The sequence below is a fragment of the Bubalus kerabau genome, chromosome 10 (assembly GCF_029407905.1).
Source record: "Bubalus kerabau isolate K-KA32 ecotype Philippines breed swamp buffalo chromosome 10, PCC_UOA_SB_1v2, whole genome shotgun sequence".
NCBI classification, from domain to species: domain Eukaryota; kingdom Metazoa; phylum Chordata; class Mammalia; order Artiodactyla; family Bovidae; genus Bubalus; species Bubalus kerabau.
The window spans coordinates 86,007,517-86,021,215 of record NC_073633.1 but is presented as its reverse complement, the minus strand read 5'-3'; the positions used below and the strand labels follow the sequence as shown (position 1 = coordinate 86,021,215).

Genomic DNA, 13,699 nt, shown 5'->3' with positions numbered 1-13,699 from the left:
AAAGGTGGTTTGAGCTGAGAGCGACCTCAGAGATCCCGTAGTTCAAGTCTCATCTGATAGATGAGGAAACTAAGGGCCCAGAGATTGGAAGTGACTCACCTAAGGACACACAGCCCCCTGGGAGCAGAGCTGAACCTAGGAGAGAAGGTCATCTGTCCTTTATTCTGCATCTTCTCTCCACCCCTCACCCTCTCATCCCTGGCAGCCAACATCTGCTTCCATCCTGGGCCATTCTATTCTGCCTGTGGGGGAAATCCCACAACAGCAGGGTTCACAATTCAGAGCATATTAAGAGATGTCACCTCCTCTCCGAGCTCTGAGACAATGCTGTCCCTGATCTGCATGGAGCCATATCTCACTTTATGGAATGGCAGGAAAGTGGCACTGGTGCCTTCAAGCTAAACTTGGAGCTCTTCCTAATGGGTCCAGAAAAGCGGAAAGGCTATACCTGAGGCAGACTTGCCTCCATGTCTCCCCAGACAAGGCCTGAGCCTTATCTTGCCTACAGAGTATAATGATGCCCTGTCCCCAAATGTCCCCAGTCTGCCACTTCTGCCTGTTCTGAAATGTTCACAGAAGTCTTCCGATGGCCTTGCTGTCTCTAACAAGATACTGACAAAGGGTGTGGCTGAAATTCACGGTGTTGGGGAGCCAGGCCTCCTCCATAAACATAGCTCAGGGCACTGCCAGCCAGCACCACCCTGGAAAGCAATGGTCAGGGCCCCCAGGGGACAGGACAGGCCACCTGGAAACTCTCCCCAGGCTGGATGAAGGAAACAGAAGTGGCATATGCGAAGGTCAGATTCAAGGGGCCTCAGGTGGGTGGAAAACCTCTGTGGACCTTGTTCTGGGGAGCAGGAAAGATCCTGAAGACCAGCACTTCCGACACTGTGGCCTTGCCTCTGACCAGCCTCGGCCTCCTTTCCTTCCCTTCTTGGCAGCTCCAAAGGAACAGGGAGGGGACAGCACAGTGGCAGTTATGGCTTTCTTTTCGTCACTCCCCTCCCTGGCCTCGGGGGGTTCGGCCAGCCCTGCTTCCCTGGGCGTCAGGCCTCTGGTGGTATAATAATTGGGCCCTATTTCCAACTCAGTTACAGAGCTGCCTGACACTTTTGGAGACAGTCAGGACCACGAGCCTCTTTCTCCTCCTCCAACTGCTGCCGGAAGCAAGCACTAACCTGACAACAGGGAGTGTGAAGAGAAACCCTGGCCAGCTTTCAGACTATTCCAGGGACGGTCAGCTCAACAAAAAAGTGTTCCTTCTGGTAAAAAGAAATTTCTCTCTCTCTGCAACTTTCACCCACTAGCGTGTTATTCGCTCAGTCATGTCTAGCTTTTTGTGAACCCATGGACTGAAGCCCACCAGGCTCCTCTGTCCATGGAATTCTCCAGGTAAGAATACTGGAGTGGGTTGCCATTTCCTTCTCCAGAGGATTTTCCTGACCCAGGGATTGAACCCAGGCCTCCTGCACTGCAGGCAGATTCTTTACTGTCTGAGCCACCAGGGAACCCACTAAGCCCAGTTCTATTCCTTGGAGGCCTACAGAATAATTCAAGTAAGTCTCTAGCCTTTTCTGTTAGCTCAGTGCTAAGCATTGATGTGGGACTCAGAAGCATGAGACATGGTTAAGAAGTTTACACTTTAATCAAGGAGTCAAGAGTGATTTTATTCAGTCGTTGAATATTTTTAAAATAATTATCTTGATTGGCTTTATCATTATAACGTTAATAGATGTTTATTACAGAAAATGCTGGAGAAAGCCAAAAGTTGGACGGGAAGATTATCCATAATACTACTTTTCCTCCTGCTAACATTTTGTTCTGTATGGTTTTTGCATTTTTTTCCCCCAACAAATGTTTATGGAGTGAATGCAAAGCAAGGTGCTGACCTAGGTGCTCTCCAGGAAAGACATGCTAATGTATCAGACTTGGATCTTACCCTGAGGATGCTTCAGAGGCAGACACACCTTCAGATCGAGCACTTAACTCGGTGCTAGATCACAAGCAAGTCACCGGCTCCGTCTGAGCTTCAGTTTACTCATGTTCACTGAGCAAGATAATGGCGCTGACCTCATTAGGTTACTGAAGGGATTCTAGGAGGTTCAGGCCTGCAAAACACCTAACACAGCACTGATGTGTCCCACGAACGCCGCCACCAGAAACATAACACAGAGGCAGCAGTGATTACGGAGGCTAACGGGCGTAGATCAAAGACTACAGAGTTCAGGGGAGAGAAGCTGAGACCGGTTCCAAAGCAAGCTGCGCACCGTCTGGGGCGGCACCAAGCACGCTGTCTGGTTCAGTAAACCGCCCACGTGGACTCATCACCGACCTGAGTCTCACAACTCTGCCCCTTGCTCATTTCCGAAACCCTTGGGTCTCCTGTCTGTTTAGCCTCACTGTGTCTTTGCCCCTCCTTTTCACGTGGTGAGGGGGAGATGTTTCAGGTCTCAAGAAGCTGACAGGGATAAATCTGCAATCTTGTAACTGTAATGAACTGCTCGGCTCCAGGCTCCCCTCTGACCCAGGGGGGTTTCTTCCATTACAGCAAGACAGTCCCAGGGCCCAGCCAGGCCCATCAGTGCCCTTCCACGCCCACTTTAATGGCACTTCCAGACTCCAGGGCTTCCTGTGCCCACAGAGCTGACAAACACAGTCACCAAAGAGGAAAGCCAGGCCCAACACCCTCAGAGCAGCCGGTGTGGGAACTGCTGTTACCACAGCAGCGGAAGGACGAGCAGAACCCTAAAACGCATCCTGTGTCTTCCGCACTCGGGTCTCCCAGGAAGGGGACTCTTGGGCTGTCAGGGCCCTTACCAGTCATGCGGCCTCAGTGTGGTCCCCAGGTCCTACAGACAGGTCTCAACATGATCCAGGCTGGGAGCCCAATAAGAGGAAATTGGGTCCTTTCAATTCAAACATTTTGGCAAAAAGAACTGGGGATTCTCCCTCCCCACCCTCTATCTTGTGTGGTACCTACACAAATTAAATATAACATCATTTTCTGTCATTTAGGCAAATCATAATTCCCACAGTTCTGAAATGCACACATTATAAATAAAATATAAACCTATCCAGACTGAACTGAAGCCTCTGCTCTCAGAGAACAGTGCTGGAAAAGTTATCATCTATATTCCCTTCTGCTAGGTAAGCAGGGATCCCTGTGCAGGCTCTAAGGTTACCAGGGGAACTACTCCAGACAGGGGTAGCCCCTCAATTGGCCATAAATCTTACAACTTTGTTCAAAAGAACTCCCTTAAAGCCATTTATCTGCTTCTAGAAATGAAACTATCATCAACTTACCCAAGGGTCAACACACCTTACAAATCATTTCACCCAAATTTATTTATTTAAATAAATCCCAAACATAGCAGGGCTTGTGAGACTTAGTTCCTGGACCAGGGATCAAACCCATGCCCTTGGTATGGAAAGTGCAAAATCTTAACCACTGGGAATTCCCTAACTCAAATTTAACATACAAAATAACTAAGGTCCAGAGATACAAGTTTTTGTCCATGCTCACTGAGCAGTACCCCAAAGGTAGGATAAAAAACTCCGGCTTGGGAAAACTCTTGCCTAAAACCTCCACGGTTTCAAATAGGAGACCTTGCAAAGAAGTACACCTATCCTAAAAATACCCACAATAGACAGTCTTTTAAAAATATGTCTGTAAAGTGAAATTCCGTGTAACACCTTAGTATCCCGCCCCCCTCTCCATGCCTAATAGAGACTTCACATATGGAAAACCAAACCAATCACAAATGTTCTTCCCGGCTGTGAGGCCCGAAGACTGAAGGGCAGCTGTGTCTGCTCCACCTCCTGCTTTGGCTGCTGTCCAGAGCTAGTGAGCATCAGTATAGGTTCAAGCGGATATCTTCAAATCCACTGACTTGCCCATAAAGCACAGCATGGAGAAAATCACAGACCCTGCCACCTCGCAAGCAGCCATTTACTGATGAAGTCAGTATCTCTCTTTCTTTAGTTTGACAGATTCCATAACCAGTTTTGCACATCAAAATTTATGACACATGGGCTGACAGCAGGACAGAACATTAAAAATCAGGACCTCCCTGAGAAATCTGGGCCATCCCGTTGCCATGCCGACACCCCACAATGCCAAACAAGTGTCTCCAAGGTCCAGAAACAACTTGGCTGGCTTCAGATGCCCCAGACACTGTGAAGCCAGAGCTGCCTCCCGGCCCAGGCTGTTATGCAGACCCTCCCTTTCCCAGCTCAGCTCTCTGATCCCCCAGGGGAGGGATGATGATGCCTGTCTGAATTTTCTTAGCCTCTGTCAGCAGAGCTGGCTGCATCATTCCCTAAGAATCTGAAAATCCATGTGCTGTGCGTTCTGGCCCAACTAGACAGGGACATGTTTTGAAATGGCAAGAAGACCAGTGAGAGGTTAACCACGGATTTCAGACAGAAAGCACATCTTCAGCTGCACCTGCCCCTTTTAAGCTGAACAAAGGGTTTATCTCCCGGAGAAGCTGAACATACATTCCTCTAGCTCTCTAGTTAAGAGTCAGGCTGGAGCTGGAATAAAGTATTCGTGGGATATGAAGCTTGGATCATTGATGGCTCCCAGAGATGAGCAAAAATCCTTCTTCACTCATTTAACAGTACTTCTTAAGTCTTGCTGTGCTCATCAAGGTGGGGTTGCATGAAGCTTCCTGCACAGTCCCTGAGTGATAGCTGCCACTCAGTGAAGAGACAGGCCGATAGCTGAGAAGCCCAATGAAGTGAAATACCCCAGAAGATGGGAACGCAAGGCTGTGTCAAAGGCAGGGTGTGACTGGGGATCAACACCCAGGGAACAGACATCCTGGGCTTAAAGCCTAAGAACAGCGAGGGAGCGGGCTATGCCTGGAGTGACCAGAGAAGGCTCTGCGGCTTACTGCGAGGAACTTCCACTCTTCCTCTCTTCCTGCACCTCCATTCCTGGCTCCCTGATTCTTCTTCATACTTGAAACCCAGCTTCCAGTTCACAGCCCTCTTCTAATCTGCTGCAAGTCCAACCGCATGGGAACAAGGAGAGGACGTTCACTGCAGCCCCCATGACCTCCAATTTCCACCCCCTCAAAATGAGTGCCACCCACATTCAGCAGCACCCTCGAAGCCCCCAACACCCTCCCAGGCTCTCAGTCTGAGTGGCCTGGCCTGGATTTTGAAGCGCAGACACCTGTGATGAGACCAGCCTGGAGCTCTGAGCAGCAGTTAGCTTCTCTGTGCTCTTCCCTTCCATTCCCCCTCATCCCCTCCCCCTCCTCCTAGAGCTCAGACCCTCCTCCCATCACGTCACCACAGAGAAGGACAGAACATTTGGGCAGTCTGCGTCTCCCCTGCCACTCCAGGCCCGCCTACCCTGGACCAGAGCTGGCCCTCTTGGAGAGCAGGAACGTGGCAGCTTGGATGAGTCCTTGCTGTGGAAGTTCCCCCGGGGTCGGTCAGGGGACGCTCCTGCTTTGCCCAGTTCTGACTCTGATCTGTCTGTCCACCCAGATCCCAACTCTCCGGGATCTTGACCCAGGAGGCTTTTTGCCTCATCAGCCTGTCTGTCCAAACGTCCACAAGTGCTTTGGAAACAGGGTGCTAGCGGCAAGGACCCTCAGCCCCGAGCAGAGCGTTTCACCTAATCAGGGCGCAGTCCCAGGGAGTTCGACCAGAGCGGGAGCTGGGCATGGGAGAGTGGGGCTGGGGGAAAACCCACGGACCCCAAGGTCTCCTCAGGCACAGCCTGGAAATGCTCTTTTGCAGGGGATAGCTACTTCTTTCCTGGTAGGTAACAAGACACGTAATCTGGGACAGGATGGGAACACGAGAGCCCTTCCACACACGACAACCTCCCTACAGACAACACTCCGTTTTCCTGGGGTTCAGCTGCCTTGGCACGAAGACCTCAGATTCTCCTCCGCACAAGCCTTCGCCCTCCTGACCCTGCGCCTCCCAGGGGGTCTCCTCAAGGCTAGGCCTTTCAGAATGGCCACGCTGCTGCACTCCCCCACCCTCAGCCCCACACTCCGCTCCCCCAGGCGGCCCCGCCCCTCCGCCCAGATCCGAGGGTCGCCCAAGGGTCTCGCCCACCATCCGCCCCCATCCGAAGGACGCGGCCTGCGCGAGGGCGTCTCTCGCGGGTCCCGGAACCTCCCGTCTCAACAGGTGCCCCTGCCACACACAGCTGTCACCCGGGGCCCAGGAGGAGGTGGTGACAGGCACGCACCAGTCCAGGCCCCCAGCGTCGGGAGGGCACCCCTGCACCTCCATCGACGCCCCAGCCATGCCCCGCCATGCCATTCGCACTGACGTCGCGGGGCTGGCCGCAGACACTGCTAGTTCACCCGTGGTGATGGACTGGTGTTGGGGCGAAGGACGCCTTCAGGAGACCTTTACCCGATCCAGAGAACCCTGGGGGTAGTCGTAGGGAGTCCTCATGACAAGGTTCAAGTTGACCGGGTCTGAGAAGGGGGCTCGAAGTCCAGCACAGCCCCTAGCGACCGTGCCTCCCCCAGCGTCCCCAATCCATGTCCTTTGCCCCCAAGAGACTAGGGGGAGAGCACGGCCACCCACGCGCTTAGCAGCGTGCGGTTCCCACCGCCCGCTCGCGGTGCGCAAGGTCCAGCTGCCTCCGCCGACGGGTGAGGTGGAGGTAACCCCTAATCCTCAACCCCCGGCCCCTGCGCCCCGGGCCCCGCAGCGCAGTGCCGAGAGCGCCGCCACGTTCCCAGTCGCGCGCGCACGCCGGGCCCACCAAACTTGCAGTACTTTCTCCCAGCCCCCACCCGCTGTCACCCTCCCTCCATCCTTGCGCCCTGGCCCCGCTAGCCCGACAGAGGTTGCCATAACAACGGACAGGAATGCTCCAACGTATACAAAGCCGGCGGAGCGCGGCGGGCACGCAGCCCCCGGCCCGGCCCCGCGCCCTCCGCAGCCGCGCGGGGCTAGGACGCGCGCCGCGGCTCCCCGGCCGCCCACCCCGAGCGCAGCGCGTACTCACAATGAGCGGGATGGTGCGGTCCTCTCGGAGCTGCTCTGGCCTCCCGCCCGCCCTCTTTGCGCCCCGGCCGCCGGAGGATGCTGCGTGGGCTCGGTTGTCCTGCCATAAGTAGTAGAAAGTGCCCAGGATCCAGGCTACGGTCAGAATGGCGATGGCATTGGCGCGGATCTTCCTCATGGTGGGCGGGCGGACACCCGGAGTAGGGGCCCGGGCTGGCGTGCTCTCGGGGCCGGGGCGGGGGCACTCTCAGCCCCAGCTGTTTGTTTTCGCTCGCGCGGGGCTGCTCGGTCCTGCAGAGCAGAAAAAGGAGAGAGGTGGGGGGTGGGGGGGTGATAGGGAGAGACAGGAGCGCGAAGCGATCCTCACGGTCCTAATGCCCTTCAGCCCCAGGCGCGCGCCTCCCCCGGGCGCCCATTCATTCGCTCGCAGAGCCCGCCCAGCGCTCCAGCCCCGGCGGGTTGCCGGGCCGCCGCGCCCGGGGAAAGGAGCGCAGCGAAAGCGAAGCGGCGCGGGAGGAAGGCCCGGCGAGGCAGACGCCCGCGGCGGAATGGCGACGGGCCAGAGCCAGTCTCGACTCCAACTGCTCCGCGACCGAGCTCACGGCGCCTGCCCCCGCGCGGCCCGGGTCTGTCCCGCCTACCTCCACCCACTCCTGGACCGAGCGGCCCTGAGTCACCGGCTGGAGATGCGCGACCCCGGCCGGAGCCCGCGCCGCGGAGCTGCAGTTCTGGGGCTGCGCTCTGAACAGGGTTTAAGGTGTGTTCGGCGAGTCCTTGGGAAGGGGCAGCTGGGTGCGAGGAGAGTCTGGAGTTTGCACCGGGATCCTCCGCAGCCTAGGATGCCGAGCCGCCAGAGGGCCCACCCCGAGGAGGGATTGGAAGCCGGTGCACTTGACATTCGAAGAGAGCGAAGGAGAAGAGACGCGGCTTCGCAGCCAGTGAAAGGAGATTGTGGGTACAACCACCTCACCTCTTCCGTTGGCCTGGGGCTCCCAGCGTTCACGACGCTTCCCTCCACCCCGCCTCATTGTCCGCTGGACAACTCTGGGGTATCGTCATCACCGTTTCATCAGGAAGAAGGGAGGAGGCCAGAGAGGCTGGAAGATTCGCCCGAGGCCACACGACTAATTAGTGGCAGAGCCCAGTCTAGAAACCACCTCTCCGTCTGACACTTAAAGCAAAGTTCAAAACACGGTGCTGAGAGACACGGACACAGAAACCAGTGAGATTCTGCCCCGGCTGTATGTGAACTACTCTCACTTCCGAGCAGAAAGCAAGGTGGGCTAAGTTCTAGGAGACCAGGATCAGGCATGAAACAGACATTCAGGGAATAGATATCAAATTAACTAACCAAGCAGAGGTCACAGAGGAAGAAATACTGTACCGCAAGGCAGTCTTAAGGAAAGGCTTCTTAAAGAAAGCGGATAAATTCTTCGAATAAAGTCTTAAGAGGCAGGAAAGGGGAGGACAGGGCAGGGTGTGAGCTCCATGAACAGCCTGAGCAAAGGTCCAGAGGATGAAAGTACTTGATGTTTTCAAAGAAGAGAGGTACCTAGCGGTGCTGGGCACCAGGATCTGGAAAGTTCTGGGTGGGAGTTGAGGTTGGCCAGGCTGAGGGAGTCTGGACCCAGGAGGCCCTTGCATGTGAGAGGCAGGGTTGTCAAGGAGTTTGTGTCCTGCTGGTGCTCCTGGACACTGGCTGGTCTGAAAGACCACCTCAGGTCCTGGCCTCTAAATGAAGCTGGCAGATGGTGAGGTCACAGCTCATGCTTTATCCTACCACCTCCATCAGCACCCCTCCTTCCCTGTTTCTCCAGCAGCAGGACTGAAATGTGCATGTAGTAGACGCTCCATACATTTCCATTGGAGTGAAGTAAATTGAAGGAAGAAAACCTGAGTGGGTTTTCTGGCTGCAGAAAAGTCATTATAACTGCAGTATCCTTTCCTCACTTTGAAGTCTCACCATGAGGACAAATCCAAAAATGACCCTACCAAGAATGTGACCCTAAGAAGGGTCATGGACAAAAAAGGATCTCACCAAGAGCTCTGTAAGAGTAGCAGGGAATCTGAGGCAGGAGGAGATGGTAACAGGAGCAGTAGGAGAAGGTGGGGGGATACCTGCCAGCCTTGCTGTCCCCCGTCTGCCTTGCCTGGAGAGTTTAATTAGACTGCAACAGGGACCAGGATTCATTTCCACAGACCAATAAAACCACTATCCAGCCACTCTCTGGTTTCTGCAGGAATCATGGGGCAGATCCAGGGGTCATGTTCTCTCTGGGAAGCCAGGGAGACCTTGCTCCTTAGCAATCAGGCCCCACAGGCATCTCCAGACAATGAAAAAATGTAAGGGAACTGCCATCCCGCTGTCCCCACCTCCATCCAGGCTCTCAGGTCAGCCAGATGGGAAGACTCGGAGAATGGCCCTCTGTTGCTATAGGCTGCTCCCTCCATCAGCCTGGTCTTTGCATGTCTAGTTGCCTTCGGTCATAAAGAACCAGGTGAGAGGATGTGGAATCCAAAGACATCCCATCAGCACCCTTCAGCATGGGGGATGAAGCTGGATCAGGCCAAACCGAAATCAGGCTGATGGGTTTCTGATGGCTCCAGAAGGAGGGCTCCATGAGAGGGAGGGAAGGAGGATCTGGGATTTGTCAGGATTTCTGCAAGTCTCACCCCTTATTCTCCAGGGCTCAGTGGGGAGGATGCCATACATCTGCCCCAAATTATCACTGCCTGGTAACTGTCCCGAAGACAAACTTCCCCACTCAGTTCAGTTCAGTTGCTCAGTCATGTTTGACTCTTTGTGACCCCATGGACTGCAGCACGCCAGGCCTCCCTGTCCATTACCAACCTCCCGGAGCTTACTCAAACTCATGCCCAATTGAGTTGGTGATACCATCCAACCATCTCATCCTCTGTTTTCCCCTTCTCCTCCTGCCTTCAATCTTTCCCAGCATCAGGGTCTTTTCAGATGAGTCAGCTCTTCGCATCAGGTGGCCAAAGTACTGGGGTTTCAGCTTCAACATCAGTCCTTCCAATGAATATTCAGGACTGATTTCCTTTAGGATGGATGGTTGGATCTCCTTGCAGTCCAAGAGACTCGAAGAGTCTTCTCCAGCACCATAGTTCAAAAGCATCAATTCTTTGGTGCTCAGCTTTCTTTATAGTCCAACTCTCAAATCCATACATGACTACTGGAAAAATCATAGCCTTGACTAGACGGACCTTTGTTGGCAAAGTAATGTCTCTGCCTTTAATATGCTGTCTAGGTTGGTCCCCACTCAATCCTCATCAAAAAAAGAAAAAAAAACAACACCATAGGAGTGTAGCCTCTCTGGGGGGGCGGGGGGTGTTAGACTTCACAGGCAGCCCCTCTTTAAAAATAAGCACAAGAAACTTCCCTTGGGGGTGGAGGGTGGGGGCAAGTGATTTCATGCTCATTTGACCCCAGAAATTTGATATAGACAGAGGTTGAGTGATGAGTCATTAGTCACAGGCACACTGGAAGAGTTGGGAACTCACAGCTGCTACCGTGGCTACAGTGCATGATCATTCTTCCAGATTCTAATCCCAAATAGACACAGAGCTGAGGCTCAGCCCTCCCTGAGATGGATTTCAGCGTTCAGAGATGACTGGGAGCATCGTTCCCTCTCTGGGCCTAGCTAGGAATGACTCCGCAAAACCGTAGAAGCAAGGCAACACCTAGGAGGCTTAGTGGTGCCTAACATCAGTGAACTTCGAAACCAACAACGGTGATAATAATAGCTACAGTTCGCTGAGTTCCTAGCAGGTGCCAGCTGCCGGGCCAGGATCTTACACACATTCTCTCTAAAGCCCCTGAAAACTGCAGGTGGCTCAGGGACGCTCTCAGTTGCAGAGAGTCACACAACAGGTGGGCAGAGGGGCTGGGTTCAGTCCCATTTTCTATACCAGTGTCTGGGCACCAGTGCCTGGCTTCTGAGGCCACTGGGTAGTTTGCAGGGTGGTCAGAAGTCCTGTGTGCAGGGACCTCACTTTGCGCTCTGGGCCTCCATTTTCTTTTCTGGAAAAGAAGGGATGTAGAGAGATGACCTCCAGGTCATCCATTCTGGACTCCAGCTGTGTCATTTTGGACTTGCAGTTCCTTGGGCATTGTTTCTCTTGTGACATCCCTCTTGGACACTGTCCCCTTCTCTTTAAAAGTGCTGAAGCCAGTACTCATGTAAGCTGGGCAAAGTGCTGCATGCTCCTGGCATTCCAAGAGGTCCCAGGGAACTGTCTGCCCCTGTGAATCTGATGCATGGATTTGAGGGGGGGTGGTGGTAACAGAGGGCAGAAAGGATATAGGTCAGTGTGAGGCCCTAGCTCTGGAGTTCGACAATGTGAATTCAAGCGCTGGTCCCATCACATGTGAGAGTGGTTTGGGCAAATTCTTACTCCCTCTGTTAGCCATGGTTTCCTCAACTGGAAAATGGGGCAGTGACAGCCCTTAACTTGTAGCATTGTTGGGAAGGGTCAGATGAGATGAACCAAGTAACACCCAGTGGTTGGGAACCACTGGTCCTCTGAAGTCCCATCCTCACAGGCCCTGCTGCTGGCTGCCGGGGTGAGGGGAGTCCGGAAGGGCCTGCCAGGCACATGCAGGGGACTGCTCACCGGGGCTGCAAAGAACAGATCCCAGGCAGGCCTCTTCAAGGCCCGACAAGGATGACTGTCCTGCCCCACAGGTACGTGGCTGCCTCTTCCAGGCCCTCTGCTCAGCGGGCTGGACGGAGGGGAGGGGAGAGGCAGCATGGGGCCCCAGCCTCTGCAGGTGTCCATTCTTGCCGGCACAGCCATTACCCTAGAGACGCTGGGTCACCTCTGAAGCCTCTTGCCCTGCCTGCAGCTGCAGCAGGGGCCCAGGAGGTGGGTGAATCAGGAAACTGACTAGACTCCCATGTCTGCTCTAAGCAGGAAAGAGGAGGCAGAGATGGTGAACAGAAGGCATGTTACCGTGAAACAGGCACTGTGCCGATAACACCATCTCAGAATGCTCTCGATGACCCTGTGAGGAAGGCGCGGCACTCTCCATCTCACAGATGGAGAGACTGAGGCTGGCAGAGGTCACCCAGCCATCAGGCGGCACAGACGCTACCCACTGCCCGCTGTCCCCACCTAACATACCAGCTTGTCTGAGGAAAGGTTATTTATAAGTTAGGTTTCTACAAGCCATTATAGATCAAGGAGGGGACCTGGCTCTTTGAAGGAATGAGAAGTGGTTTTTTTTTTTTTTTAGTTTGGGCTGCACGGGGTCATCCCTGCTTCACATGGGCTTTCTCTAGTTGCAGGGAGCGGGGCCGCTCTCTAGTTTCGGCGCGTGGGCTTCTCATTGCGGTGGCCCCTCTTGTTGCGGAGCGTGGGCTCTAGGTGTGCCGGCTTCAATAGCTGCAGCCCGTAGGCCTAGATGCTCTGTAGATGCTAGATGCTCTGCAGAATGTAGAATCTTCCCGGACCAGGGATCAAACCGGTGTCCCCTGCTTTGACAGATGGACTCTCAACCCTGGACCACCAAGGAAGTTCTCGAAGAGTTCTTTATCGGTGATCATTCTATTTGACTGGAGAAGGGAATGGCAACCCACTCCAATATTCTTGCCTGGAGAATTCCATGGACAGGGGAGCCTGGTGGGCTTCAGTCCATGGGATCACAAAGAGTTGGACATGACTGAGCACACAGTACATTCTATTTGACTGAGAACATGCTTTTTTATATCAGTTTCTGCCTCTGGAGTATAAGCTCCCTGAGGGCAGGGGTTCTTGTATGTTTTGTTCACCTGTCTCCCCGGTTGTTGGTATACAGTGCATGCTTGCTGAGTATTTGTTGGTGGAAGAAAGGGGGAAGAAGATGGGGAGGAGGGTACTCAGCGCTTCTCTGTTAAAGCGAGGGCCTGAGAGATGGTGCAGGACTAGAGCCCAGAGAAAGGGCATGACCCACCTGGGTCAGTGAGGGCTGGTGTAGTGAGTAACCCAGGCTTCCTCACAGGGCTTCCGCAGCAGCAGCTGTCTGCCCCACAACCACAGGGCCAGGCACTAAGCCCGCTGCCCCAGATGATAGGGTGACAAAATCCTCCATGGTCCCACCAGAAGTCAGGGGAGGAATGACCTTGATTTTGGTGAAGAACTGCAGGAACTACAAACATTATTACTGATCATGAGATGACCCAGCTGCTACATTTGGGAATAATAGGACTGCAGAGTCTGAGGGCTAATTAGAAATGCGTCAAATGCTTTTTCTTAACAGCAAGGAATTCCTTCAAAGGAGAAGTGCATAAATAAAGCCAGCTAGTCGGCAGGATTGGTCCCGGAGGCAAAGCCCTTTGCAAGCCCTCCGTGACCTCCCCATCTCACTGCCTGTCTCCTTTGCCCTGTCCCCTCCTCCTCAGCCTCTGAGGATCTGAGCAGCACAGGTCCTCAGAGAGGACCAGATGGCCCCAAATGTCAAGCCACTGCCTGTTACATGCCTCTCTCTTGCCTTTGAATGAGCGTTCCTCTGAGCAGGGCCTGGCAGTCTTCTTTTGTGTATCTCCAGTGTCTAGCACAGCGTTGGGCATTGTGGCAGCTCTCACGAAGTATCTGTGCGATGAGTGAACGAATGAATATCTAGGGCAGCAATCTGCTGCTACTCCTCATTCTGTCCTATTAAAACGTCACCGAGACCACTAATAGTAAGCCAATGCCTGTTTGCCCA

General features: G+C 54.0%; 1 protein-coding gene across 2 annotated transcripts in view; it reads right to left on the bottom strand.

Moving 5' to 3' along the window:
* Positions 1-7,738, bottom strand: part of GALNT16 (polypeptide N-acetylgalactosaminyltransferase 16) — a 100,577-nt gene extending 92,839 nt beyond the window's left edge. The window contains exons 1-2 of one of the 2 annotated variants that reach the window (XM_055538442.1): positions 7,635-7,738; positions 6,995-7,284 (exon numbers count right to left, since the gene is read on the bottom strand). In XM_055538442.1, coding sequence (XP_055394417.1) covers positions 6,995-7,171 — 177 coding nt within the window. In that variant the 5' untranslated portion in view covers positions 7,172-7,284; positions 7,635-7,738. Of the gene's footprint in view, positions 1-6,994; positions 7,518-7,634 lie in introns of those variants that run through there. The other variant, XM_055538441.1, reaches the window with a different exon arrangement.
* Positions 7,739-13,699: the final 5,961 nt, after the last annotated feature.